The sequence below is a fragment of the Artibeus jamaicensis genome, unplaced genomic scaffold (genome assembly GCF_021234435.1).
Source record: "Artibeus jamaicensis isolate MK-2021 breed Jamaican fruit bat unplaced genomic scaffold, CSHL_Jam_final contig_391, whole genome shotgun sequence".
Lineage (NCBI taxonomy): Eukaryota > Metazoa > Chordata > Mammalia > Chiroptera > Phyllostomidae > Artibeus > Artibeus jamaicensis.
Genome location: NW_026521814.1, coordinates 9,874,975 through 9,900,729, shown reverse-complemented (window position 1 = coordinate 9,900,729; position 25,755 = coordinate 9,874,975). Strand labels below are relative to the sequence as shown.

Sequence of the window (25,755 nt, the reverse complement as noted above, 5' to 3'; positions counted from 1 at the left end):
GTGGTTATATTGTTTTGTGAGTTCATGTGATATAGTTAATTTTGTTTTCTAGATTAGGTAGGCATGGAAGAAGTCAGTTGAAATGATACATGATGTAAAGAAAAGAGCATTGATCTAAGTGTCAGGAACACTGGTTTCAGTTCTCAGTCCTGATTCTAGCTGGTTGTTGTTCCTGTAGGCTAATATTATGGACTTTGTGGGCTTCATCTTATGTGGGACTCAAGAGGACTTATGTGAATAGAAACTGAGGTCCTTCTAGTTTTAAAAATCTCATGGTTCTGTATGAATTTGCTTTTTGGGAGAGAAGGGATTGAAGAACAAGGAGAGAGCTAGAATGATGCTAGCTTTTTGACAGCTTTTAAATCTTATTATCTTTTTACACATTATTTTGATAATGCTCTTAACAATTTTTATATTGAAAATTGTGGAATTCATAACTGCACATATAGCACTAACTTATAAGCATTGACGCAAGAATTACTAGTAGATAACTGAGAAAACATAGATACATTCAGGAAGGTAGAAAGCAGTTAGAAAGATACAGTATATATAGTTAGTTGAATCAATTTAAGGACAGTTACCAAGTAACATATTAGATTTTTTTTATCCTACCTTGAATACTTCAAACTGTACAGGGAATTGTTTAGAGAAACAGTTTTATTTTAGATGCATATGATTTAATAGTATAGAGATAATAGGGGACCTATAGTAAAAATACATATTAACTATACATTTCTTTAGCATTTAACCCAAAAATATTTACCAAGGACTGTTTTCTGTGTGCCATGTGTGCACTTGTTTTAGTTTAGTTCTAGACACCAAGTTGAGTAATCCAAGAGGAAGATTGAGCCAAGACTTGAATCCTCTCTGGGACCCATTCCAGTTCTAACAGTTTGTGATGGAAGGAATCTAGTGAAGGTAAATGCATAGCCTCTGGTAGAGCAATCAAATTGACTTGCCTAAATCAGAGTGGCCATGTAATAATAATGACAGTGGCTAACATTTATTGATCATTCTGCAGTGTATTAGGCATTGGCCTGGTACTTTAAGGGTATTAGTAATTTTCATAACAACCTTAGGAGATAGGGTTAGTGTCCCTGTTAAACAGATGAAGTATTAAATTGACAGAAGCTAAATTCAAATCAAACTACAGAACCCATACTTTTAACCCTTGCATTATACCATTTGTGAGGTCTTAAAACAGGATGATTTTTGAAAATGTACATAGGGGCTAATGGCAGCTACGTTTGTTAAGTTAAAGAAGGAAAAATTGTTGACTTAGATGATTTTTAAAAAGTGCCTCTTCACTGTAACTACCCAGAACATTTGACCAAGGAGTTTGGATTTGAAACAGTGGGGAGGCACTGTGGGTTTCTGAGTGGGCAAATTGAAGTAGTGAATTCTGGCCGCTCTTTGTGTTTGCTGGATCAAGTGTGGAGAGGTTGGAAGTAGGTAGGACTATCAGTTAAGAGGCTTTTGAAATAATACAGATGGGTGGTAATGACCCGGAGAGGCTGGTGGCTGGGGAAATGGAAAGAACAATACCAGGAACTTTGTAGGAGATGGATCTATTGAATTTGCTATTAAATATGAAAGTAAAGGAAGGAGGAGTGAATCTGACATTTTTAGGCTAGATCTTAATTGATGAAGCATCTATTTTGAGAATTTTGGTTAGGGGAGGAGTTTAGGTGTGATTGCTAAGTAAATGTGCCCTAATAAGTTAAGGTCAGGTTTGGACAGTTACAAATTCATATAAGTGGTACATAAATCTTTGTGACTACAAGAATTAAATATAAAATAAGACAGAGAATAAGGGACTGATTGGTAAGTGATATCCACATCCGAAGTCAGAAGAAGGATCAGAACCAGGGAGAATGGTCCCAGGGGAACTCAGAGTTTTGTGAAAAGGATTTAGTCAAAAACTATATGCTGTTATTAGTGTAACTTGGTTTTGGTGGGATTGGGGGTAACTTGAGTTCGGGATCTTTTGAGTATTTAAAGAGTACAGAGAAGATTTAATTTTGAATTTTAGAATATAGTTAAAAGCTCTTTTAAAAAAATAAAATTTAGATTTGTGGCATTAACTGTCTAAATTCACAAATAGTATGGCTCAAAAGTAATTTGTTTTGTAAACAGCAAAATATTCCTATTTGAAAGTGCTAGTATACCTGTGTTTAGTGGAATTATGTGTGCAAGTTATAAGAGTAAGGCATTAGCCTTGGCTGGTGTGGCTCAGTGGGTTGAGCTCTGGCCTATGAACTGAAAGGTCACAGGTTGGATTCCTGATCAGGGCACATGCCTGGGTTCCCTGGGTCAGGTCCCTGTTCGGGGAGCATGTAATCTTGCACATTAATGTTTCTCTCCCTCCCTTCCCCTCTCTGTAAAAATATATAATATCTTTTAAAAAAAGAATAAAGCATTATTATTTTGAATATAGAAAAATAGGTTTATTATTTTTTTCTGTGTTCATTGCTTCTTAAACTTTGAGGAGCTATATTTTCTATTAGTTAAAAAAAAGAACAGGTAACAGTCACTAGGAATCTGTTTATTTCCTGTCCCTCAAGTTGATAAAATTGGAGCACAACAAATGAATTCTTACATGTTAGTCTGTGCTATAATTTTACAACCAGTTGTCAGGCTGAGATTTTACTAATAATGCCCTTTCAACTGTCATTTCTTGATTTATCTTTCTTTTTTTACCTCTCTCACTCACTGTCACTGACCCAGTTTTGCTACATCAGAAGTGTACAGTAGCAAAAAGGAGCGACAGAGCAGTGGAGAGGCAGGCGAGGTGAGGATGAAAGGAATGCCGCAGATGGTTTGTTGTAAGCCTGACAAGTTGCAAAAGAAAAACTTTGTCTGGTCTGTACTTTGTGGCAAAGTAGGTTTATCAAAAACTGTTCTGAGTGAATGTTTTTTCAAGAACTCTTTTTTTCCCTCCTTTAAGTTGATAGAGCTTCTGTTGTTCATTTATGAAAATATCATATGATGAAAGCAACACATATAGAGACCTCACATGCATTATATATGCTAGACCAAAATGTACTGCAATGTAGAACTCAAATATTGTTTTCAGCCTATTCTTTTTCTCATTATCACCAATGTAACAATAAAGGTCATATCCCATATAAAATTATGAAAATGCTTTTTTTTCTATCTTTATTTAGGATTAGAGAATAAGTGGACAAAGATGCTACTAATGTAAAGCAAAAGAGTGGTTCTGCCTTAGGGTATTTATGATAACATTAATTTTTATTTGAAAGAAATGTCCTTTTATTTAATAAATATTTGTTTATTATGTATTTACTTACTTTTGGCAGTAACCTGGGTCCGAGAAGGAAATTAAGAAGGGCTTCCTTCCACTTTGTTGGAATACATATTAGGGCTATGTTTTCAAAAGTGCGGAATATTTGCCATAATATTACAGTGATAATACAAGTAGTAGTAAAAAATGACAGCATCTACTGAGGCCAAATGTGGAGGGGAAAAATTGCTTTCTTACAATATTTGTGCAAACGGTTTTTGAAAAGCAGTGTGGCAATGGTTCAAAATAAAAAGAACATACCACTTGAACAAACAATCCTACTTTTGTGATATTTGTCCCAGAGAAATAAAAATACTCGTGGGAAAAAAAATATATATGTACAAGGTTGTTAGTTGCAGGACTCAATTCTTCCTGAAAAGGGGCAAAGTGGCGTGGGGACAGAACGAAACAAATGCTTTCAAAGGGAAGTGGTAGAAAGAGTAAACTATGCAGATACAAAAAGAATGTATTAGACCTATTCCAGCTGATTTAGAGGGATTTCCAGTGTATTATTATTAAGTGAGAAAAGAAAAATGTAAAGAAGTGTATAGAACATGATTTTAATTTTTTAGAAGTTACTTCACATATGTTGTATGTATATTTTTATATATGTTTGTGTGATTTAATGGGCATTGAGAAAGAGATGGAAGGATTGAAACTAAGTTTTTAACTTGGTTGAGGGGAGAACTAGGGGAAAATAAAAGTCTCATTGTATGTGTACCAGATTTTGAGCAAGTGAACAATTTAAAAAGTCAGAATTTAGCAATTCAGAACCCAAAGTTAAAGGAGAACTTCCCAGCATAAATTGGGTTGAATAAATACAGTATGAGATGCACATAAGGGGATCTAGAGTATTTTTTAAGCACACTGATTGTTTTCACCACTTCTTCAGAATATAGGACTTGATGATAATGACTAACCTTTATCTTTAGTTTATGAAATATTTACCATAAACTATAGAGAATTCTCATTAAAAAAAACTATTAGGCATTAAGGGCAAACTGGCACCATAGTCAGACTTTATCCTTGAATCAGCTAAGATGATTGGAAAATAACTGAAAAGATGAGGAAATTAGTGTTATTAAATGCCATGTTATGTTCTACCAATCAATATATTTTTAATTGCCTGATGTGTGCTGGGCTAGGCATTGTGCTAGGTTCTACCCTCACAGAGCTGAGATACAGGAATTCAGTAAAGGTAGAACCTCCCATTCTAGGTAAGGGCAAGACAAGGACAATAACAAGTACACACACGCGCACACCCCCCTAACTACAGACTGTGACCAGTCCAATATGAAAATAAAATGAATGATGGAAAAGGCTATCATTTTTCCAGAGGGTGGTCAGTGAAGGGCCCTGAGGAGGTGATACTACAGCTGAGAACTAAGTGGTGGTTTGAGAAGATTCCAGACAGGGCTCACATGTACAAAGGCCTAGATGTAGGTAAGGGTTTGGTATGTTCAACAAACAGCAAGGGGGCCAGTGTGCCTGCAGTATCAGTGAGTAGGGGGTGAATGGCCAGTAAGAGAGCAAGGTGTTGTTTATAGGCCACAGGGAAGAGTTTTGAATTTTTAAGAGCATCATGGAAACCACTGAAGGTCACTTTGGAAGTGGAATGATTCAATTTGTATTTAAGTAGATCATGTTTTAAAAGGTGGCATTGAAATGTAAATTTTCTCATACGTTTCTGTGTGTCCTCCTGTCCGTAGGGTTCTTAGAATACCCTGAGCTGGGCCTCAGGTGGCTTTTCAGCTGGGGGGCAGCAGAGTGCAGGTGGACCCACCTGGGTTGTGTAGTCTAACCTGGATTTGAATCCATATTTGATCTCTTTTTGCTATGTGACCTTAGGTTACTTAGAGCATCTATTACTTTTGGAGCCTGGTTCCTTATCTGTCTAAGAAGGATAACTGCACCTAGCATCCCTATGTGAGGCCATGAAATAATAATGTGTAAATGGTACCTGACACATGGAGAACTGAATAAAGCTTAGTTCTTTGTTCTCATCCTTTTGTTCTAAGTTAAGATGAGGACATTTCTGAACAGGATTTGAGTCCCCAGGTAACTGCTGGACCTAGAAAGTGACAACATATTAATATATGTTTATGTACATGTAATCCATTAATTACTCATATTCTTGAAACATACATCTGAGACGTTCACAAATCCACACACTCAGAAATACAATTGTAAGAGGTAATGGCTTCTCTGAAGTCTATTGATTTTGAGATGGGGGGTAGCCATGGTCTAATAATGCGATACCTGAGAGACAGTGTAATGTATGTGCAGTTTTCTCCTGAACCTTCAGTTGCTCAGTCTGGATCAGAGAAGGAATAATAGTCTAATCATAGGCTCTGAAACACAAAAACACAGACCTGAAGAGAAACTTGTAATTCACTTGTTATGTGTAAGCTTTTAAAAAATCATCATCATCCCATTCTCTCCAGTTGTTTTTTAATACTTTGTACAGCAGACCCTTGAGTAACATCATTGTGCTCGACTTCGTTTTGTTATAACCATGAGAAGCCATAGAATCTTAACTCTTTTTCCATCAATTAGCCTATGGTAAATTGGTTACTTTATACATTGTTTTGCTGCAGTTCCAAGAACCTATTGATGATAATAAGTAAGGACTTACTGTACTGCTGAAGTTTGCTGAAGCATCATTCACTGAAGCCAGTGTCATGGCCATTTTTGGGCATCTAAAACAGTGTAATTGGTTACTTACTGAGCCACTGTTTTGTCTCAGGCACTGTTCTAAATGGTTTTTTTTGTTCTGTTCTAAATGTTTTATGCAAATAATATGTAATCCTCAGAACAACTCTCCAAAGTAGGTACCATTAGTATTCCCATTTTATAGATGAGGAAACTGAGCACGAGAAAAGTTAAGCAACTTGCTCCAGGTTATACAGTAAATGAAATAAACTTGCTTTTCCTTTTTTTAAACATATAGAATAGTTAATACATATAGAATAATAGTACATATAGAATAATCTTGTTATTCTGTAGCCTTTCAAAACTTTACTATGAGAATTTTAAACATATGCAAATTGACCAAAAATAGCATAATGAATCACCATGTACCCATTACTCAGATTAGCCAACTAGCATGGCTAATCTTGCTTCATCCATATAGCAGCAGCACTGAGTTATTTTGAAGCAATTCCCAGATGAAATATCACTGCATCCATAAATACTCCAGTATGTATCTAAAAGATGATGACTCTGAAAAGCCAGCCAAACCACAGTAAAATGATCCCACCTAAAAATATTTCTTAATAACACAGACTTACTTCATTCAGTGTTGAAATTTTCCTGATTGTTTCATACTCTTTTTAAATTGCTTTATTAAAATTAGGGTCCAAGCCAGGTTCATGCTTTGTATTTCATTGATTTGTCTTTTAAATCTCTTAATATTTTCTGTTCCCTACAAGGATAAAGGCCCTTTTTTTTAATAGTAAAAATCTTGGTACTTAATTAAGACTTACCTACATTAAAACACTCTATCTTTCTAGGAGCTGTACCTTCATTGTCAAAGACGTGATTTGCCCAGGCTTATAAATATATATGCTTCTTGTATGTTCCCATGGTTACTTACACTAAGAGATTGAAATATTTATTTTAAGAACAATGCAAATTAATTATTCAACTTAATCTGCCCTGAGAAGCACTGTAGTTCCAGTTAATGAGTTCTCTGGGGTTGTCATTTTATTTCCAAGGTTTGGACATTTTAAGGGGAAAATTGTTTTTGGTAAACCTAGTTTATCACTGATTTCAGTGAATAGTGAGGGTCTTGTACCTCCCTGCTATGTTAGGAATTGCATTGTTTAGTAGCTGGCAGGACTTGGTGTAATGGACAGTAAACATACACATATTAAAGCAAAAAGAAAAATAAGCATATAGTATTTCATGGCAGCAGTCTGTCAGAAGGGCAGACATCTGAGGAATTTGCTTTGTAAAATCAAATAGGAGGTTTTGTTTCTAGTGTATGTGAAATATACAACTGAAAGTGCTAATTAAAATTAGATGTGTGAAACTGCCTTTCCCCGATGGATGTGTAGTTGATTTTGATAAATATCAGAAAATTTTTTGAACACTAATTAAAATCTGTTTTTAAAATTAATGTGACTCAAAAAAGTTGTTAAAATTGGAGGGAGGAGGTGGGTGGAGGTGGAGGATGGTGTGTGTGTGGGATAAATGGTAATGGAAAAATATAATAAAATAATGTTAAAAAAGTTATTAAAATTAATGTGGCCAAGTGTGTTTAAAATTCTATTTTCTCATTAAAATATTATTTACGACAAGGTAAATTCCACATCACACCATTGTAACAGGGTTTGTGTGTCAGATCTGTGATGGTCTTTGTTCATTATGCAGAGTGCTTTTGTAGTGAAAGGGTATGCATTCCTGACTAAATTTGGCTTTCATTAAGAGTAAGAGCAGTAATAGGGAAGAACAGCAAAAAGATTAGTTTCATCTGCTCAGCTTTTTCCATGGTACATGTCTTTTTCTTCCATTGTTCATGTAGTTCATTTTTCTATATGGGAAATGCTATATTTAATATTTGAAGTTCCTGAACTTTGTGACATTGTCATTTGAGTTACTGCAGTTGAAAGTATGTGAAGGTCTGAAAATGTCAGTTCATCTCCTCTGGAACAAAGCCATAGAGGAACAGTGTGTTTTGACTCGTATTACAGCTACTTGTTGGATAAGCAGAGGTAAATCTGCCTAGACCAGTCAGGACCGATCTGGTAAACCCAAGAACTGTGGAAGGAAACCTTGGTTTGGAGAAAAAAAGAAGCATTAGAACAATAACTCCTTCATGTTTGAGCAAAAGCAAAAAAATTCAGTCAACCAGGGAGAGAAACTGGGATTCTATGCCGTTCTGTGTTTCTAGGCATTTTAGAATAACCATTTCAGTGTGCATATATGTTCTATAATAATAAGTACTGTGGGGTTCAAGATCTCATTTTCTTCCCCTCACAACAAGACAGCTGTTTTCTGTTAAAGAGGCTCAGTGTTTTGCTCAAGAAATCTTAACTCGTTCATGGCATGCAGGATTAGAACCCGTTTTCTGACGCCGGTTTAGGTGTCCACCGTGCTGTTGCCTTCGAGGTGTCTGAGGACTCCGCGTTCCTAGTGTCAGGCAGAGTGCCTAGCACATAGTTGGTGCTTCACAAATGCTTTTAACTGAATGCAAAATAAACTGAAAGATTAGATTTTAGCAGATTTTTAGCTTAAAAAGTAGAGCGTCTAGGTATATTATCTTGATTAAAAAGAAAATTCTTGATCTTGATACACTGTATAATTTTAAATTACTATAAAAAGTAATCATCTTTCTAGTCACAGCAGATCAGAATTTTCCTTTAAATATCTCTGAGAAATCTTTTAGAAATATAAAACACCAAGGGGTCTGTTTTTAAAAAAAATTAAACTATTTAAGCAGGAATTTGTGACCAGAGGTGTCCAACCTGTGACCTGGGGGCTGCAGGTGGCCCAGGCAAGCTATGAATGCGGCCCAACACAAAATTGTAAATTTACTTAAAACCTCTTCTGTGTTTATCAGTTTTCATTAGTGTTTGTGTGTTTAATGTGTGGCTCAAGACAGCTCTTCTTCCAGTGTGGCCCAGAGATGCCAAAAGGTTGGACACCCCTGATTGGGTTTTTTAACTCAATTATGTCATTGAGTTTTAAGTTAACTTTTTCTTTCCCCCTTACTCAATGGAAATTCAGAGTTGTGTGTAAGTTTTTTCTAAAATTTGTTTTATAGTTAACCTGTGGTGTAGGTAGCATGTATTCTAAAGGTCACTTAAGGTTAAATTTGGTAAGTAGCAAAGGAGTTACTACTATCCACTTTACTCCAGGCAAATGAGGCCTTGATATGTTGACCTGTTGGCTTGATAGGCAAAACATTTCTAGATAACATGGTCTTTTCATTTGCACCTGAAGGTAGTTCAGTGTAAGTATGAAACCCTGCCATCTTTTATAGGCAATAATACAGATTAAATGTGTAAATATTCTAATCTATAAAATCCATTTTATTTCTCAAGCTTCAGATTGTCAAGGCTTTTTCAAGTACATGAGAACTATACTCAGTGTAATTTAAATAATTCTGGGAATGTCAAAGCTATGTGCACTTTGCATTCAAATGCTTGAGTTGGGGTTGGATAATATTAAGAAAATAGACCTGTTTTTATGTTCGTTTGTTTTTAAGATACTGTCGGCAACTTCTCGTATATGTCTTTCAAGTGTCCTTGACGTCTTGCCCAAGAAGTATTTACAAGTGCTTAAGGGATATCTTTGAAATGGCCAATGATTAAGTCTGAAATTATCTGGAGTATGGATATAATTTTTGGTTAAAGTCATTTTATTTCACCCTTTGAAATGATAGGAACAAAAATGGAAATAATATGAGACAACTACATTGCTTGATATATTAAATTTTACCATTGGGAGACTCAAAACTATTTTAAATTATTTTTTATTGTTTTTAGTGTGCATACTAAAGTCATTTTGATTAGCAAAAGGGAAGGTCTCAATAAGGCCAGTTAACATTTTCTTATTTTGGGCCTTATGTCCTGCTATAGGCCATGTTTACTTTTTAAAAATCTGTTTAAAACATTATTACCCAGTCAGTTAAAATAAGAAACATTAACAGTTATGAGGTTGTTTAAAATAAATGGGTCATTCTTATTTTAAAGTATTAAAAAATACTTTTGGTTTCAATGTATTACCAATTTTACAGTACCTGCTTTTTTTGTTGTTAGCATAATACCTAAAATGTTTTAGCATCTTGACTGACTGTGAGTAGATTCCAGTTTCAGTTCTAAACTCCCTCCTCTTCTGTTCTGGCAACAGGCTCACTGACATTGCCAAGTAATTGTCTCTAATGAGTTAATTAGTTAACTGTCTCCTGCAGAAGTCAAGAAGTGAGCGACTCCTTGTGGATGAGAAGATTTGTTTTTATTCCTCTGAGCTATACACTTTATCTTTCAGTTAAAATTAAGTTAAAATAGACTAGGAGAGCTGGGGAAAACACTAGTGAAATACCTCAGGGTAAGTGATTCTCTGGCATCATTTATAATCCCAGATACCAGCAAAGCCTGTTCCAGTACATGTCATCCACAGCATTTGTTTTCCTTGTTGGCTGCTGTGTCTTGGTAGTTTGAGCTAAGGCTGCTGTATTTCCTGGTAGTTTTAAAGTCTAGAATGTTGTGAAATGTTGGTGATTCAATAAGTACAGTATACTTTCAATGTGTGTGTATTTGTATATGTATGTATGTATATGTTCCGTGTATGTAGTGGTGGTAGTCCTGGCAATCAAACTTAGGTTTTATATATTTGACATCTCTGTGCCCACCCCCCAAAGGACAATTAGACATCAAATTTTGTTAATATGAGCTCAAATCTTTTCATATATGCTCTCTTTTGAAAATTTACACCTGCTAATTAAAGAAAAATAGCAAGGCTTAAACAATGGTGAACAGAGAAAAAAGAGAAAACAAAATTCATCATAACCCGTCTCTTGTATTTTATTATTCCTTTAAAAATTTTTTTTCATGGGAGTCATGCCCAGGATTCCTTGTTAAAGGTCATGAGCATTTTATAACTCCTTCAATGTGATGTATATGTATATTTGTGTGTATATGTACATATATTGCTAAATCACTTTTCAAAAGGACTGAATTTGAAAAGAAGCAAGACGTATGGAACAGTGTGAATAGTATGTTATTATTTATGTAAAAATGGATGAGAATATTCATACACACATTTGTGTGTATGTATATATACATATCATGCATATATAATTTACTTGTACATGCATAAAACATCTCTGGAAGAATATACAAGAAATTGGCTCCCTCTGAAGAGAGAAACTGAGTGACTGGGTTAAAGGTGGGAGGGAGACTTTTCACTGTATTGTATCTTTTTGTACCTTTTGAATTTTGAATGGTATGAATGTAAACCTATTAAAATCATTTAAAATCATCTCTATTAGCAGTGGATGAATGTACACATTGTTTTTTATTATTAATTGCTCTTTAATTAGCACTTCCCACTGCCGTTGTTCAGGCTCCACCTCTTTCACCTGGGTCTTTGCAATAGCCACTAGACCACTGGTCTCCTCGACCCTCATCAGTTTCTTTCTTCTCCAGTCTCTCTGTCCCATTGCTACCTGAGAGAGCAATGGTCACATAATTCCTCTTCTCCCCTAAGACTTTTAGTAGTATCTCATGGCCACCAAAATAAAGCCTAGAGTTATTCAGTTTAATATTTAATCTTCTACCATTTGGTACTCATCCCTCTAGGACCCAACCTGCAACCCACACATGTGCCTGACCAGGAATGAACCTGACTTTTGGTTTACAGGAAGATGCTCCAACCGATTGAGCCACCCTGGCTAGGGCTGAATTTAACTTTTAAGGCCTATTCTGAATATTACTTCATTTCCTCTTTCCAGCCTCATCCTACCAATACTTAGAATGAACCACTCCTTTTTGGTTCCCATAGTTCATTTTTCATACTGCGGTTTGGCATTCTAGTTAGTGGTTGATTCATTAGTTTCTCTAAATTCTACTTTTAGACCTCCTTGTGTTGCTCCCTTTCCAATTGCAGTTATCTCCTTGATGTGCCTTTCCCTGCTGCTGCCTGTCCTAAATTCTGGTGGTTTTGTGATCTTGGGAAAATATACCCAATTATGTCACACATTGAAGAATGACAGGAAGAAGCAATTGGCAGGAATTGGTGAAATCCATTCACTATCAGTATCATACAGTTTATTATTTTTTATCCTATGTTTGCATATCTGCTCTTTTTGAAACATCAGAGTTATTTAGTCTTCATTTGATAGGTGTGTGATATATTTAAGCACCTAGGAGAAGAAATGGAGGTGGTGAAGAACTCACTGAGTTAGTGGTAGGATCAGGATTTAAACCCAGGACCCAGAATGACTTTTTTATAGCATGTAGAGAGAACATAACTTTATCTGGGGGTGATATTTGTTAGGTGCTATTGGTAGCACCAACTAGTGAAAATATGTCCACCTTGGGCTAGCTTCTTATGTTGGTTGACACAGAATTTGCTGTGATAGCCTTTGTGGTGTGTTTCAGAATACAGTGAAGGAAATAGTTTTTATTTAATTCTCTCCTTGCTGAAAGAGCTGTGGTTTGGTTTGATCACAGATGAAGACATTTGAAATACATAACCAAAAAGCAAACCAATGGTCCTTTGCTCTGATCTTTCTCATCCCTGTGTTTTTTGTCAGAGCAACTATTTGTAATTCTGTTTATCCAGTATTATATTTCCTATTTTTGTACAACAAAAAACTTTTTTATAATTTGCTTTTTCATAAAGTAAAAAGAAAACCTAACTCTTCACTTACTTAGCAATTTGTGTACCTATTGCCTATTCATTAATTTAACAAGTACTAACACCTACTATGTGCCAGGCATTATTCTTGGTGCTCGGGATACATCAGTGAGCATTCTAGACAAAGACTTTTCTCCTCTGTGACCCTTACATCCCAACCGGGAGGTAGACAATAAACATAACAAATGAGTAAAATATATATTGCACGTTAGAAGGTGAGAGGCACCAAGTGGAAAACAGAGTGACATGAGGGGCACTGGGAACGCAGATACTGGCGTGGGTTGGAAGAGTAAACAGGGTCATAAGAGTAGGTCTCATTGAGAAGGCGGCATTTGAGCAAAGATTTAGACTTCTCCAAATGTTCTGTTCCACACAGCTACATAAATGCCTTGGACGCCCTGACATTTCATTTCCCCTGGTGGCTTTCCTTGGAGCCAGCCGTCTGCCCCAGCCCAGCACTAGGGGCTCCGGAGGCCTGTAGTTGCTGTCCTGGGACTTCCCTTGGCCATTATTCCGAGTTGGATTATCTGTTTCCCAGTTCCCTCACCTTCCTCCTACCTGGTTCATGTTCACTTATGATGGAGCAAATTCTCCTACAGCTTCCTGAGAAAGGATACATGAAGGGAGAACAAGTGTGGAGAATGTGGGTATCTCCAAGTGCTCTCAAACTACCCTTACAACTGATTGAAAGTTTGGCTCAGTTTGGAATTCTAGGTTGGAAACCATTTTTTCTTAGAATTTTCAAGGCCCTACTCAGTGTCTTCAGGCTCCCAGCGTTTCTGTTTAGGAGCATGATGCCCATGATTCATAACTCCTTATATATGACCCGTTTTTTTTTCTCTGAAAACTTTTAGTATTTTCCTCTTTATGCTGATGTTCTGTAATTTTTTATGATGATTGGCCAAGTCCTGGGCAGGGAGGGTGTGTTTAATATATTGTGCTTGGCACTTAGTAAGCCCTCCCATTCTTCATTTCTGGGAAATTTTCTGATGTTACTACTTTGGTAGTTGAGTTAAGTAGCTAAACTGACCAGCCATAAGCTGAAGAGGAGGGCTTTGGTCTTTCATGTTTGCTCATGTCACAGTACATAAGCCCCTTAAAATAATGAGGCATTTATTTGATAGGCAGCTATTTTATTTTGTTTTAAAAAAACGATCACCATAAAAGGTGGAATATTTTTACTTTTTTGAGCTGCTGGAACTGGGAACACATCCCTGTGATGGAAGGTATTGTTCATTATGCTTTCCTCATTCATTTCACTTCTGTGGTTTGGCACGTTAGCCCTCCCTCCTGCTAGAGACAGGAAGCCCCTGGGAGACTATAGATGTTTCCCTTTCGGGTCTTGATCACCTGCCCTTTCACCTTTTTTCTTCTTTCCAATATCCCTTCTCCTACATATATACATATATTTTAACTGAGATAAAAGCCATATAACATAAAACTCACAATTTTAGCCATTTTAAAGTATGTATTTTGCAGTTTTTAGTGTATTTACAATATTGTGCAACCGTCACCACTGTATAACTCCAGAACATTTTCATCACTCCCGAAGAGAAGCCCCATACTTGCTAAAGCAGTTATTCTCCATTCCCCGCTCCTCCCAGCTCCTGACAACGACTCTCCTACTCTCCGTCACTGAATTTGCCCATCATGGACATTTCTGGTAAATGAGATGCAGTGTGTGACCTTTGGTGTCTGGCTTCTCTAACTTATAATGTTTTCAAGGTGGATCTGTGTTATAGCACAGCAGTTTTCAACCGGTGTGCTGCAAGAGTTTTTAAAACATGCATATCTTACTGTTTAGTCAGAGGCACTGACCTCTTTTCCCTTAGATTCTCAAATTTTAAAAAAATGACAACAGCCAATACAACAATAGTTGTATTAATCAGAATTATACCTTTTTTTATGTCAGATTGGCAAAAATATATTTTTGGTGTGCTGCAGAATTTTAGTAATTAGTTTATGTGTGTCATGAAATGACAGAGGTTGAAAATCACTTTTATAGCATATATCAGTATCAGTACTTTACCAGTGTTCCTAAATCCTGCTCTTGGTGTGTGTTTTTACACTATCCAGGAAAAATTTTGCATTTATTATTCATATTTTGATTTTTATATTGGCCTTTCATTTACATTTTCATAGAATATTTACTACAAAATGATATTGAATAATTTTAATTCTTAAGTATACATCATTTATATTTTAGTATGCCAGTACTGAGGTCGATGGAGAACATTACATGACCCCGGAAGATTTTGTCCAGCGCTATCTTGGACTGTATAATGACCCAAATAGCAATCCGAAGATTATCCAGCTCTTGGCAGGAGTAGCCGATCAAACCAAGGATGGGTAAGACCGTTATATATATTTTTGAAAACTAATGTTCTGCAATATCTAATTACAAAATACAAACGCTGTTTACTTATGACAATCTGGAATTTTAACATTAATAAACCATTTATTTTCTTAGATGTCCATAAAAACTTATTTACTGCCATTATCAAGGATACTGCCATTTAAAAAAAAACTTACATGTGTAAAGTCATATTTTATATACAACAATCTGAACAGAATGGTTTTCATCTAAGTGTATTCTTTTTATCCCTTCCTTCCTTCCTTCCTTCCTTCCTTCCTTCCTTCCTTCCTTCCTTCCTTCAATAAATATTGATAACTATTAATTGCTGTGTTTTAGGCACTGTTCTAAGTGCTAGAATGATATAAGTGAATAACCTATGCAAAAATGAACAAAACTTAAAAGTAAATTGTAACATGTTAGGAAGTTATAAATGCTAGAAATAAATAAAGGAAGAATTTAGAGAGTGGATTTATTCATTTCTCTGTCTACTCATTTATCTGACAAATATTTATTGAACAACCACCATTTGCCAGGTACTATTGGGTCTTAGAAATACAAACATAAATAAAAGGGGGTTCCCAGTCTTTTTTTAAAATTTAAACTTAAATTTAATTTGTTAGAGAGAGGGAAAGGGAGGGAGAAAGAGAAATATGCATTGATGCAAGAGAGAAACATTGATCAGTTGCCTCTCTTACATGCCAGGACCAAGGACTGAACCCACAACTTAGGCACATGCCCTGACAGGGAATCGAACCAGTGACCTTTCAATTTGTAGGAGAACACCAGTCAACTGAACCACACTGGTCAGGGCTGGGGTGCCCGGGCTTACCAAGAAGTTTATGTCATACTGCAATGGAGAATGAGTAAACAACAACAAAAAAGTAATACTTTGGAGATAAGGTGCTATACTAGAAGTATATAAAGGATACAAAGGACACCCAAGTAAGCATAGTTAAGTCTGTTTTGGGTGGTGTGGACAGCAACAGAGCAGAGGTGATGCATGAGTGAAATCTGGGAGAATGAAAGCAGCTTGCTGGTGGTTGGACAAGTAGGAAGGAGAATTCCAGGAAGGGAGCAGCAGTGACTTGAAGCACCAAGGAGCGCACGCGCGCGTGTGTGTGTGTGTGTGTGTGTGTGTGTGTGTGTGTGTCTGGGGGAATGAGCGTGGAGAGGTTGTGTTACAGGTACTTTGGTGTGGTTGTGATATTGCTTTGTCATTATCAGTTGTGGTTGGAATGGAGCTGCGGACCTGCCTTTGACTGTATCCTTAGACTCATGACTCTCAGTCACTGAGATATTTTTAGCCTGGCTGTGTATTGTGCAGTCACAGAAATAGCCAGGTACATTTTACTGGAGTTTCGGTTACTCAGTTTAAAGGGGAAAAACACACCATTTTTATATTAAAATCACATATGACTGTATTATGGAGCAAATGGAATATTTATATGAGTTACAAAAAAAACTTGCCTTGCTTTGTGAGATCTAAGCTATTGGGTTGGCAAAAAGTTCATTCAGTGTTTTCCAAAAAAGAGAAGACATTTTTTATTGTCACCAATAACTTCATTGGTTGGGATACTTTGAGTATGTTGGCTGTCTTTGGTGTGGTATAACATTGGTTGTTCTTAATTAATGTCTCAATTTGATCACTGTCAACTTCAACTAATCTACCTGGCCACAAACATCGTCCAGTGAGAAATCTCTAGCACAAAACTTCACAAACCACTTTTGACGCATTTGGCAGCCACAGCACCTTTTCTATACACTGTATAAATTTTTTTGTGTGTTTTTACTTCTCTTGAAATAATAAAGTATTATATACCAAAAATGTTTTGTATATTCTTCCATCTTCAATATTAAAATGGCTGTATAAAAAATTACCAACTTTGATAAGTTTTTTAAAAGTATATTTTATTGATTATACTATTACAGTTTTCCCAATTTTCCTCCATTTATCCCCCCTCCACCCCACACCCCCCAGCCCTCCAGCATTCTCCCCCGCCTTAGTTCATGTCCATGGATTGTACATACAAGTTCTTTGAATTCTCTGTTTCCTATACCATTCTTAACCTCTCCCTGTCTGTTTCATGCCTGTCAATTATGCTTCTTCCTCCCTGTACCTTTCCCCCACTATTCTTCCCCTCCTCTTCCACACTGAAAATCCTCCATGTGATGTCCATTTCTCTGATTCTGTTTCTGTTCTGGTTGTTTGCTTAGTTTTTGTTTACATTCTTGTTCTTTTTTTTGTAAGTTCATTTGTTGATAGCTGTGAGTTCTTATCTTCTTTTTCTCAGATAAGTCCCTTTAACGTTTCATATAATAAGGGCTTGGTGATGATGAACTCCTTGAATTTGACCTTATCTGGGAAGCATTTTATCTGCCCTTCCATGCTAAATGAAAGCTTTCCATTCTAAATGAAAGCTTTGCTGGATAGAGTAATCTTGGATGTAGGTCCTTGCCTTTCATGACTTGGAATACTTCTTTCCAGCCCCTTCTTGCCTGCAAGGTTTCTTTTGAGAAATTAGCAGATAGCCTTATGGGAAGTCCTTTGTAGGTAACTGTCTCCTTTTCTTTTGCTGCTTTTAAGATTCTCTCTTTATCTTTAATTTTGGGTAACTTAATTATGATGTGCCTTGGTGTGTTCCTCTTTGGGTCCAACTTCTTTGGGACTCTCTGGGCTTCCTGGACTTCTTGGAAGTCTATTTCCACCACCAAATTGGGGAAGCTTTCCTTCATTATTTGTTCAAATTAGTTTGCAACTTCTTGCTGCTGTTCTTCTCCTTCTGGCACCCCCCCCTATGATTCAGATGTTGGAATGTTTATTTGTCCCAGAGGTTCCTCAGCTTGTCCTCATTTTTGTGAGTTCTTGTTTCTTCATTCTGTTCTGGCTGGATGGTTATTTCTTCCTTTTGTTCCAAATAGTTGATTTCAGTCCTGGTTTCCTTCCCATCACTGTTGGTTCCTTGGATATTTTGCTTTATTTCACTTTGGGGAGCCTTCATTTGTCCCTTCATTTTGCTACCATACTCAACCATTTCTGTGAGCATGATAATCAAGATTGATTACCAGTGTTTTGAACTCTGCATCAGATAGATTGGCTATCTCTTCATCGCTTAGCTCTTTTTCTGGAGTTTTGATCTGTTCTTTCATCTGGGCCATATTTTTTTGTTGTGGCACACCTGGTATATTATAAGGGGGTGAGGCCTCAGGTATTCTCCAGGGCAGAGCAACCAAGTCTCCTTGCTTCGTTGTGGCACTGTCCGTGGGGGAGGGGTCAGAGAGGGAACAAAGTAGTTCTCCTGCTGGGCTCTAGCCCTACTTTCCAATGGACTCTCGTGTGAGACTGGGAGTTTCTCCCACCGTGGCAGTTAGCTTTGAGTCTTAGTTTCCTATTCAGCCAGCCCTGCCTAGCTTGCACAGTGTACTGCCTTGCCTGGGACTCTCAGCCAGCCCCACCTCCATGGTCTGACCCCTCGCCAGGGGTCTTCTCTGCCGGCCCGGCTGCCCATCTCCTTCCTGACAGTTTGGTCAAATGTCTCTTTAATTTCTTCATTGTTGCAGTTCCATGCAGTTTGACTTTCTGGCACTTCTGGTTGTTTATTGTTTTTAGATGTGTTGTTATCCTTCTTTTAGTTGTGTGAGAAAGTGAAGGGATTCTACCTATGCCTTCATCTTGGCTGGAACCCCCTTAATAAGTTTTTTTTTAACACACGACATGACAGCTATCACACTACAATCTAACAAAATTGTTTCGAATGAAGTTCAAGACAACTAAGCGCTACTAGAGCCATCTTACAGAAAAATTAACAAACTCTTAGGCCAACACAATACATCCCAAGGCTTCCAAGGATCCAGGTTTTTTTCTCCTACCTGTGGAAGTGCTCGTATGAAAAACCGAAAAACTAGATAATAAGGAATCTTTAAACATTTCCATTATCACAAATGATAAGATTTTAGAAAAATGGTAGGTTGGAATAGGACAAGACTTGAATGCAGTGAAATCTTTTTTTTTTTTTTTTTTGTAGAGAATAAAGTTTTTACTCACTGTCTTAGAAAGGAGCTGGGGGGCATGGTGTGGAAAGATACACCAGCCTGGATGCAGTGAAATCTTTTCAGGAGATTGTTGTAATAGTTCAAGGAGAAATGTTATCTATGTTCTTCAAGTCCAGAGTTAATGTTGTATTCATTTGTATTTTCCTGAAAAACCTAGCACAATGCATGAAGTTTACTATGAATATTTTATATCTTGGAAAAATTTATATAATTTATCATTGGCAGGTATTGGGAAACTTGTATATATTTTGTGTCTAGTCTCTAAAAAAGTTAAATCAGCTGGTAAGTTATTATGGGGCATTTAGCTTTGGGTCTCTCAATAGTGTTTAAACAATAAGGCATATGAAAATTAATTATATTTAATCGGGATTCCTTTAAAATTATTCAAGGTAGTATATTCAATTAGCTCTTCTAGAAATGATCAGAGTATTTATTAATATGATTGGAGACCTGTTTTCAGAATTACATACCTTCTTAGATGTTTTTTTTGTGGCCATCCTGTCCATCTCAGTGGTGTATCTTTTTTGAAGCTTCATTCATGTGGTTTCCCCAGACTCAGTTGGGTTGTTAAAAGTGTGGTCAAGTGGAATCAAGGGTTTAAGTTGGCAGACTAGAATTGATCAAAAGTGGGTTTTGGCTAGTAAAGAATCTGATAATGTTCAATAGTGTTTACTTGAAAACTTGTTTCTCTTTTTAAAAGGTGAATATGTTCTATTTCAATTTTAAAAACTTCTTGAACTCCCTGTTTCTCTCTTTCTTTGGAATGAGTCAGATTGGGATTGGGTTAGGAAATCTGATTCATTGTTATGTAATAAAAATAAGTAAATATATCAAGCATAGACGATTTTTTTTAGAGGGGGCAGGAAGGGAGGGAGAAAGAGAGGGAGAGAAACATCGATGTGAGAGAGCAGCATCTATCGGTTGCCTCCTGTACAAGCCCCGACCTGGACAAACCGAAACCTAGGCTTGTGTCCTGACCAGGAAATCAAACTGGCGACCTGTTGTTTAATGGGGTGATACTGAACCAAATGAGCCACACTGGCCAGGATGAAACATGAATAATTTCTAAAATCAGAGAAAGGTAACATTTTCTAGAACTATGGGGGTTCTTAACCTCCTGTTCATGAACTTCATAGGTTCCTGAATTTGCCAGAATACAATACGAAATGAGTGAATTTGTATCTACATTTTTCTTGGGAGAAATCCCAGGTTTTCAAACGGGTCTGTGACTTCAAAAAGGTTAAGAGTCTTTGTCAAAGGTTCTTTAATACTTTGATATTTTATTTTTTAATTAATTAAATTTATTGGGATGACATTAATAAGATTATATAGGTTTCAAGTATACATTTCTGTGATACATGATCTATACATTGCATCGTGTGCCCACCACCCCAAGTCAAATCATGTTTTGTCACCAGATATTTGGCTCCCTTTACCATTTACTACTCTCCACTCTCCACTTTCCTTCCCTCTTGTACCACCATACGGTTGTCTGTGTCTATGAGTTTCCTTTATATCCCACATATGGGTGAAATCATATGGTTCTTAGTTTATTTCACTTATTTCTTATTTCACTTAGCATATTCTCAAGGTCTATCCATGTTGTTGCAAATGGCAGTATTTCTATCTTTTCATATGATTGAGTAGTATTCCATTATATATATGTACCACATCTTTATCCAGTCATCTGTTGAAGAACACTTGGTTGTCTCCATGTCCTGGCCACCGTGATGATGCAATCAGTGACCATTGGGGTGCATATATCTTTGTGAATAAATGTTTTCAGTTTGTTCCGATTGATACCCAGAAGTGAGATTGCTGGTCATATGGTAACTCTATTCTAAATTTTCCGAGGAACCTCCATACTGTTTTCCATTTGGTCTGTACCAGTTTACATTCCCACTAGCAGTGAGTTCCTTTTTCTCCACAACCTTTCCAGCACTTGTTATTACTCTTCTTGTTGATAACAGATATTCTAGCAGGTGTGAGGTGGTATCTCATTGTAATTTTGATTTGTATTTCCCTAATGGCTAGTGAAGTTGAGCATCTTTTCCTATATCTGTTGGTTATTTGTGTGTCTTCTTGGGAGAATTCTCTGTTTGAGTCCTCTGCCCATTTTTTAATTGGATTGCTTCTGTGGTGTTGAGTTTTATGAGTTCTTTATATTTTGGTTGTTAACCTCTTATTGGAGCACTTGTTTGAAATTATCTTCTTTCATTAGGTTGGTTGCTTTTTTGTTTTGGTGGCAGTCTCTTTTGCTGTGTAGAAGCTTTTTAGTTTGATATAGTCCCATTCATTTATTTTTGCTTTTACTTCACTTGTCTTTGAGTTCAAATTCATAAAATTTTCTCTAAGACCAAGATCCATAAGTTTAGTACCTGTGTTTTCTTTTGCATAATTTATTGTTTCAGGTCTTATATTTAGGTCTTTGATCCACTTTGAATTTTTGCACATGGGACAGATTGTTATCTAGTTTCATTCTTTTGCATGTGGTTTTCCAATTTTCCCAGCACCATTTATGAAGAAGCTTTCTTTTCTCCATTGTGTATTTTTGGCTCCTTTGTCAAAAATTATTTGCTACTTCCAGCCAAGATGGAGGCATAGGTGGAAACACTGTGCCTCCTTGTACAACCAAGTTTAAAGATAACAAAGATTTAGTAACAATGCAACCAAAACAGACAGAAAATTGAACTGTATGGAAGTCTGACAACAACGAACCATTCAGCCAGACTGGTAAGAGGGGCAGAGTCAGCAGCTGGTGGAGAGGGGTTGTGCAAGGAAAATTGGCAGACCTACCCAGGCGCACAGGCAGTGGTTGGCAGATCCCAGGTGCGAGTTGGCAACAGGCAGGCCCAGTGAGGGTGCAAGGTGGCTGGCTGACCACGGTCACACATTCACACTCAGATAAACCAGGCAAAGGAGCAAGCAGTGAGACAGACCACGCAAACCAGGGCCCCAGTGATGGGAATTAAAGCCTAAAAGTACCACTTGGAAAAACTTTTGGGGTTTAGGTGCCAGGAGAGGCCCTGAGGCTCACAGAGAGTTCATTGGAGAGACCCATAGGGTCCTGGAGGGTGCACAAGCCCAGACACCCAGAAACCAGCACTAGAAGGGGCCAATTTGTTTGCAGGAAGCAGCAGAGGGGACCGAGGTTCGAGAGAGAGCAGAGCAAACGCCATCGCCCCTCTCTGACCCCAGTCCCACATACAGGGTCACAACCCAGCGACCTGGGTCACCCCAACCTGGTGAACACCTAAAGCTTTGCCCCTCATATGTAACAGGCGCAAACAGATCAAAACATTATGGCTCAAGAAGAACAGCTCAAAGTCCCAGAGCCATACTTCTAAGCAACTAAGAGATAGCCAACCTTTCAGATGCACAGTTCAAAACACTGGTGATCAGGATGCTCACGGAACTCGTTGATTTTGCTCGCAAATTAGATGAACAAAATGAAGGCTAAACTAAGTGAAATGAAGGGAAATGCACAGGGAACCAATAGTGATGGGAAGAAAACTGGGACTCAGATCAATGGAGTGGACCAGAAGGAAGAAAAAAATGACCAAATAGAAAAGAATGAAGAAACAAGAATTCAAAAAAATGAGGAGAGGCTTAGGAACCTCCAGGACATCTTTAAATGTCCCAACATCCAAATTATAGGGGTAGGAGAGGGGAAGAGGAACAGCAACAAGTGGAAACCTTATTTGAACAAATAATAAAGGAGAACTTCCCCAATATGGCAAAGGAAATAGACTTCCAGGAAGTCTAGGAAGCTCAGAGAGTCCCTAAGAAGGAACACGCTGAAGCACATCATAATTATATTAGCCAAGATTAAAATGGAGAGAATCCTAGAAGCAGCAAGAGATAAAGGGACAGTCACCTACAAAGGAGTTCCCATCATACTGTCAGCTGATTTCTCAAAAGAGACCTTGCAGGCAAGAAGGGGCTGGGAAGAAGTGTTCCAAGTCATGAAAGGCAAGGACCTACAACCAAGATTGCTCTATCCAGCAAAGCTTTCATTTAGAATGGAAGGACAGATAAAGTGCTTCTCAGATAAGGTCAAGTTCAAGGAATTCATCATCACCAAGCCCTTATTATATGAAATGTTAAAGAGACTTATCTAAGAAAAAGAAGATAAAAAAATATGAACAGTGAAAGGACAGCAAACTCACAGTTATTAACAACCATACCTAAAACAAAAGCAAGCTAAGCAGACAGCTCGAACAGGAACAGAACCACAGAAATGGAGATCACATGGAGGGTTAGCAACAGGGGAGTGGGAGGAAGAGAAGGGGAGAGAAGGTATAGAGAATAAATGGCACAGATGGCAGGTAGAAAATAGACAGGGAGGGTAAGAATAGTATGGGAAATGTAGAAGCTAAAGAACTTGTAAGTATGACACGTGGAAATTAACTAAAGGGGGGAATGTGGGTGAAGGGGTGTGCAGGGTAGAAAGAAGGGGGGAAATGGGACAACTGTAATAGCATAATCAATAAAATATATTTTAAAAAATTAGCCCTGCCTGGTGTAGCTCAGTGGATTGACTGCGGGACTGTGAAGCAAAGGGTCTCCGGTTTGATTCCCAGTCAGGGCACATGCCTAGGTTGCGGGCCAGGTCCCCAGTGGGGGACACATGAGAGGCAACCACACATTGATGTTTCTCTCCCACTCTCTCCTTCCCATCCCCTCTCTCTAAAAATAAATAAATACAATATAAAAAAATTATTTGCCCATATACATGTGGTTTTATTTCTGGGCTCTTATTTCTATTCCACTGGTCTGTGTGTCTCTTTTTCTTCCAGTACTGTCGTGTTTTGATTACCATAGCTCTAAAGTATAATCTGAAGTCAGATAGTGTGATACCTCTGGCTTTGTTCCTCTCTTAGGATTGCTTTGGCTATTTGGGGTCTTTGGGGTTCTATACAAATCTGATGATTTTTGTTCTATTTCTTTAAAAAATATCATTGGGATTTTGATGGGGGTTGCATTAAATCTGTATATTTCTTTGGATAATGGAAATTTTAACTATGTTGATTATTTCAATCTGTGGACATGGAATATCTTTCCATTTCATTGTATCTTTTTAATTCTCTTTTTAAAAAATATTTATTTATTTTTAGAGAGGGGAAGGGAGGGAGAAAGAGAGAGAAAGAAACATCATTGTGTGGTTGTCTTCAGTGTGCCCCACACTGGGGACCTGGCCTGCAGCCCAGGTGTGTGTTCTGACTGGGAATTGAACCAGTGACTCCCTGGTTTTCAGGCCTGCACTCAATCCACTGAACTACACCAGCCAGGGCTCTTTTTAATTCTTTTTAAATAATGCTTTGTAGTTTTCAATATATATGTCCTTCACATTTTTTGTTAAGTTTATTCCTAGGTATTTTATTCTTTTTATTGCAATTGCAAAAGCAATTTTTTTCTCATGTCTTTTTCTGAAATTTCATTGTTAGTATATAGGAATGAGATAGATTTTTGTGCATTGAGTTTGTATCCTACAGCTTTACTGTATTTGTTTATTGTTTCTCGTAGTTTTTTTTTCCCATGGGTCTTTAGGGTTTTCTGTATGAAAAGTCATGTCATCTGCAAAAAGTGCCACTTTTCTTCATTCCCAGTGTGGATGCCTTTTATTTCTTTTTCTTGCCTGATTGCTCTGGCTAGGACTTTTAGTATCTTTAATACTTTTAATTCAAGACAATCAAATGCTTTGATAATGTTGAAGTCAACCCACTCTCATTTAACATTTAAGGAAAATTAAGTCCAGAGAGGTTGATTGACTTGCCCAATAACACAAAATTAGTTTTCTTAATTTTCAGTCCATTTTTTCTTTTTGCAGTCCTATTGGTATGTAGCTTGAAGTAGTACCACATATTATTTATAATCACCCAAGACCAAATCTGCATTAATAGAAATAGTATTGACAAGTTTAGGTGATTTAGTTAAGTGTGTGGGAACAACAGGTTTGGGAGTCAGTACCTTGTCCTTTTGTACGCTGACCCCCCTCTTTCTCTTTCCCATTCCCTTTCCTCCATTATATAGTAAAATGAGCAGAAGTGTTTTAATATAGGTACTTGATTTGGAGAGCCATGTAGAAGAATACCGTATGATATAAATAACATGGTGGGTTGTCTAAAAATAAAACCATTAGCCAAGCAGTATTTGTGAGATTGTGGCTTAAAGTTTGAAGTTCTGATGGTATAATGAAAAGCAAAATGAGTTTTTTCACTAAATGCAGATCTCAGGGAAAGTTACTGTATGATCTAATCTAAAATGTTTAGACAGTTGATTGTTTGAAACTGTAACTTTTAGAACCATAGTTTCTATATTTAGCTCTAGTCAGAATTTCAACTGGAGGTTCTATTCTCCTATGATATAGAAAACTATAGTTTTCCTGTTTTACTTTTTCAAAAGTGTTTTCCTTTAATGTTCTCGTGCATATAGAAAAACCTTTTAAATTTTTTATTTAATCCTTACTGTATTTTTTCCATTACCATTTAGTCTCCTTATACTCCCCTACCCTCAGCAATCACCACACTGTTATCGATGTCCATGAGTCCTTTTTCCTTCTTGCTCAATCCCTCTACTTCCTAACCGCCCCCAATAGCTGTCATCTGCTCTCCGTCTATAAGTCTGTTTCTGTTTTGCTTGTTAGTTCAGTTTGTTCATTAGATTCCACATAGGGATG

General features: G+C 37.1%; 1 protein-coding gene across 1 annotated transcript in view; it reads left to right on the top strand.

Annotated features, from left to right (window-relative positions):
- The window catches only part of SLC25A12 (solute carrier family 25 member 12), an 87,732-nt gene that overhangs the window by 2,190 nt on the left and 59,787 nt on the right, over positions 1-25,755 (top strand). The window contains exon 3 of the mRNA XM_053665056.1: positions 14,877-15,019. Coding sequence (XP_053521031.1) covers positions 14,877-15,019 — 143 coding nt within the window. The remainder of the gene's footprint in view (positions 1-14,876; positions 15,020-25,755) is intronic.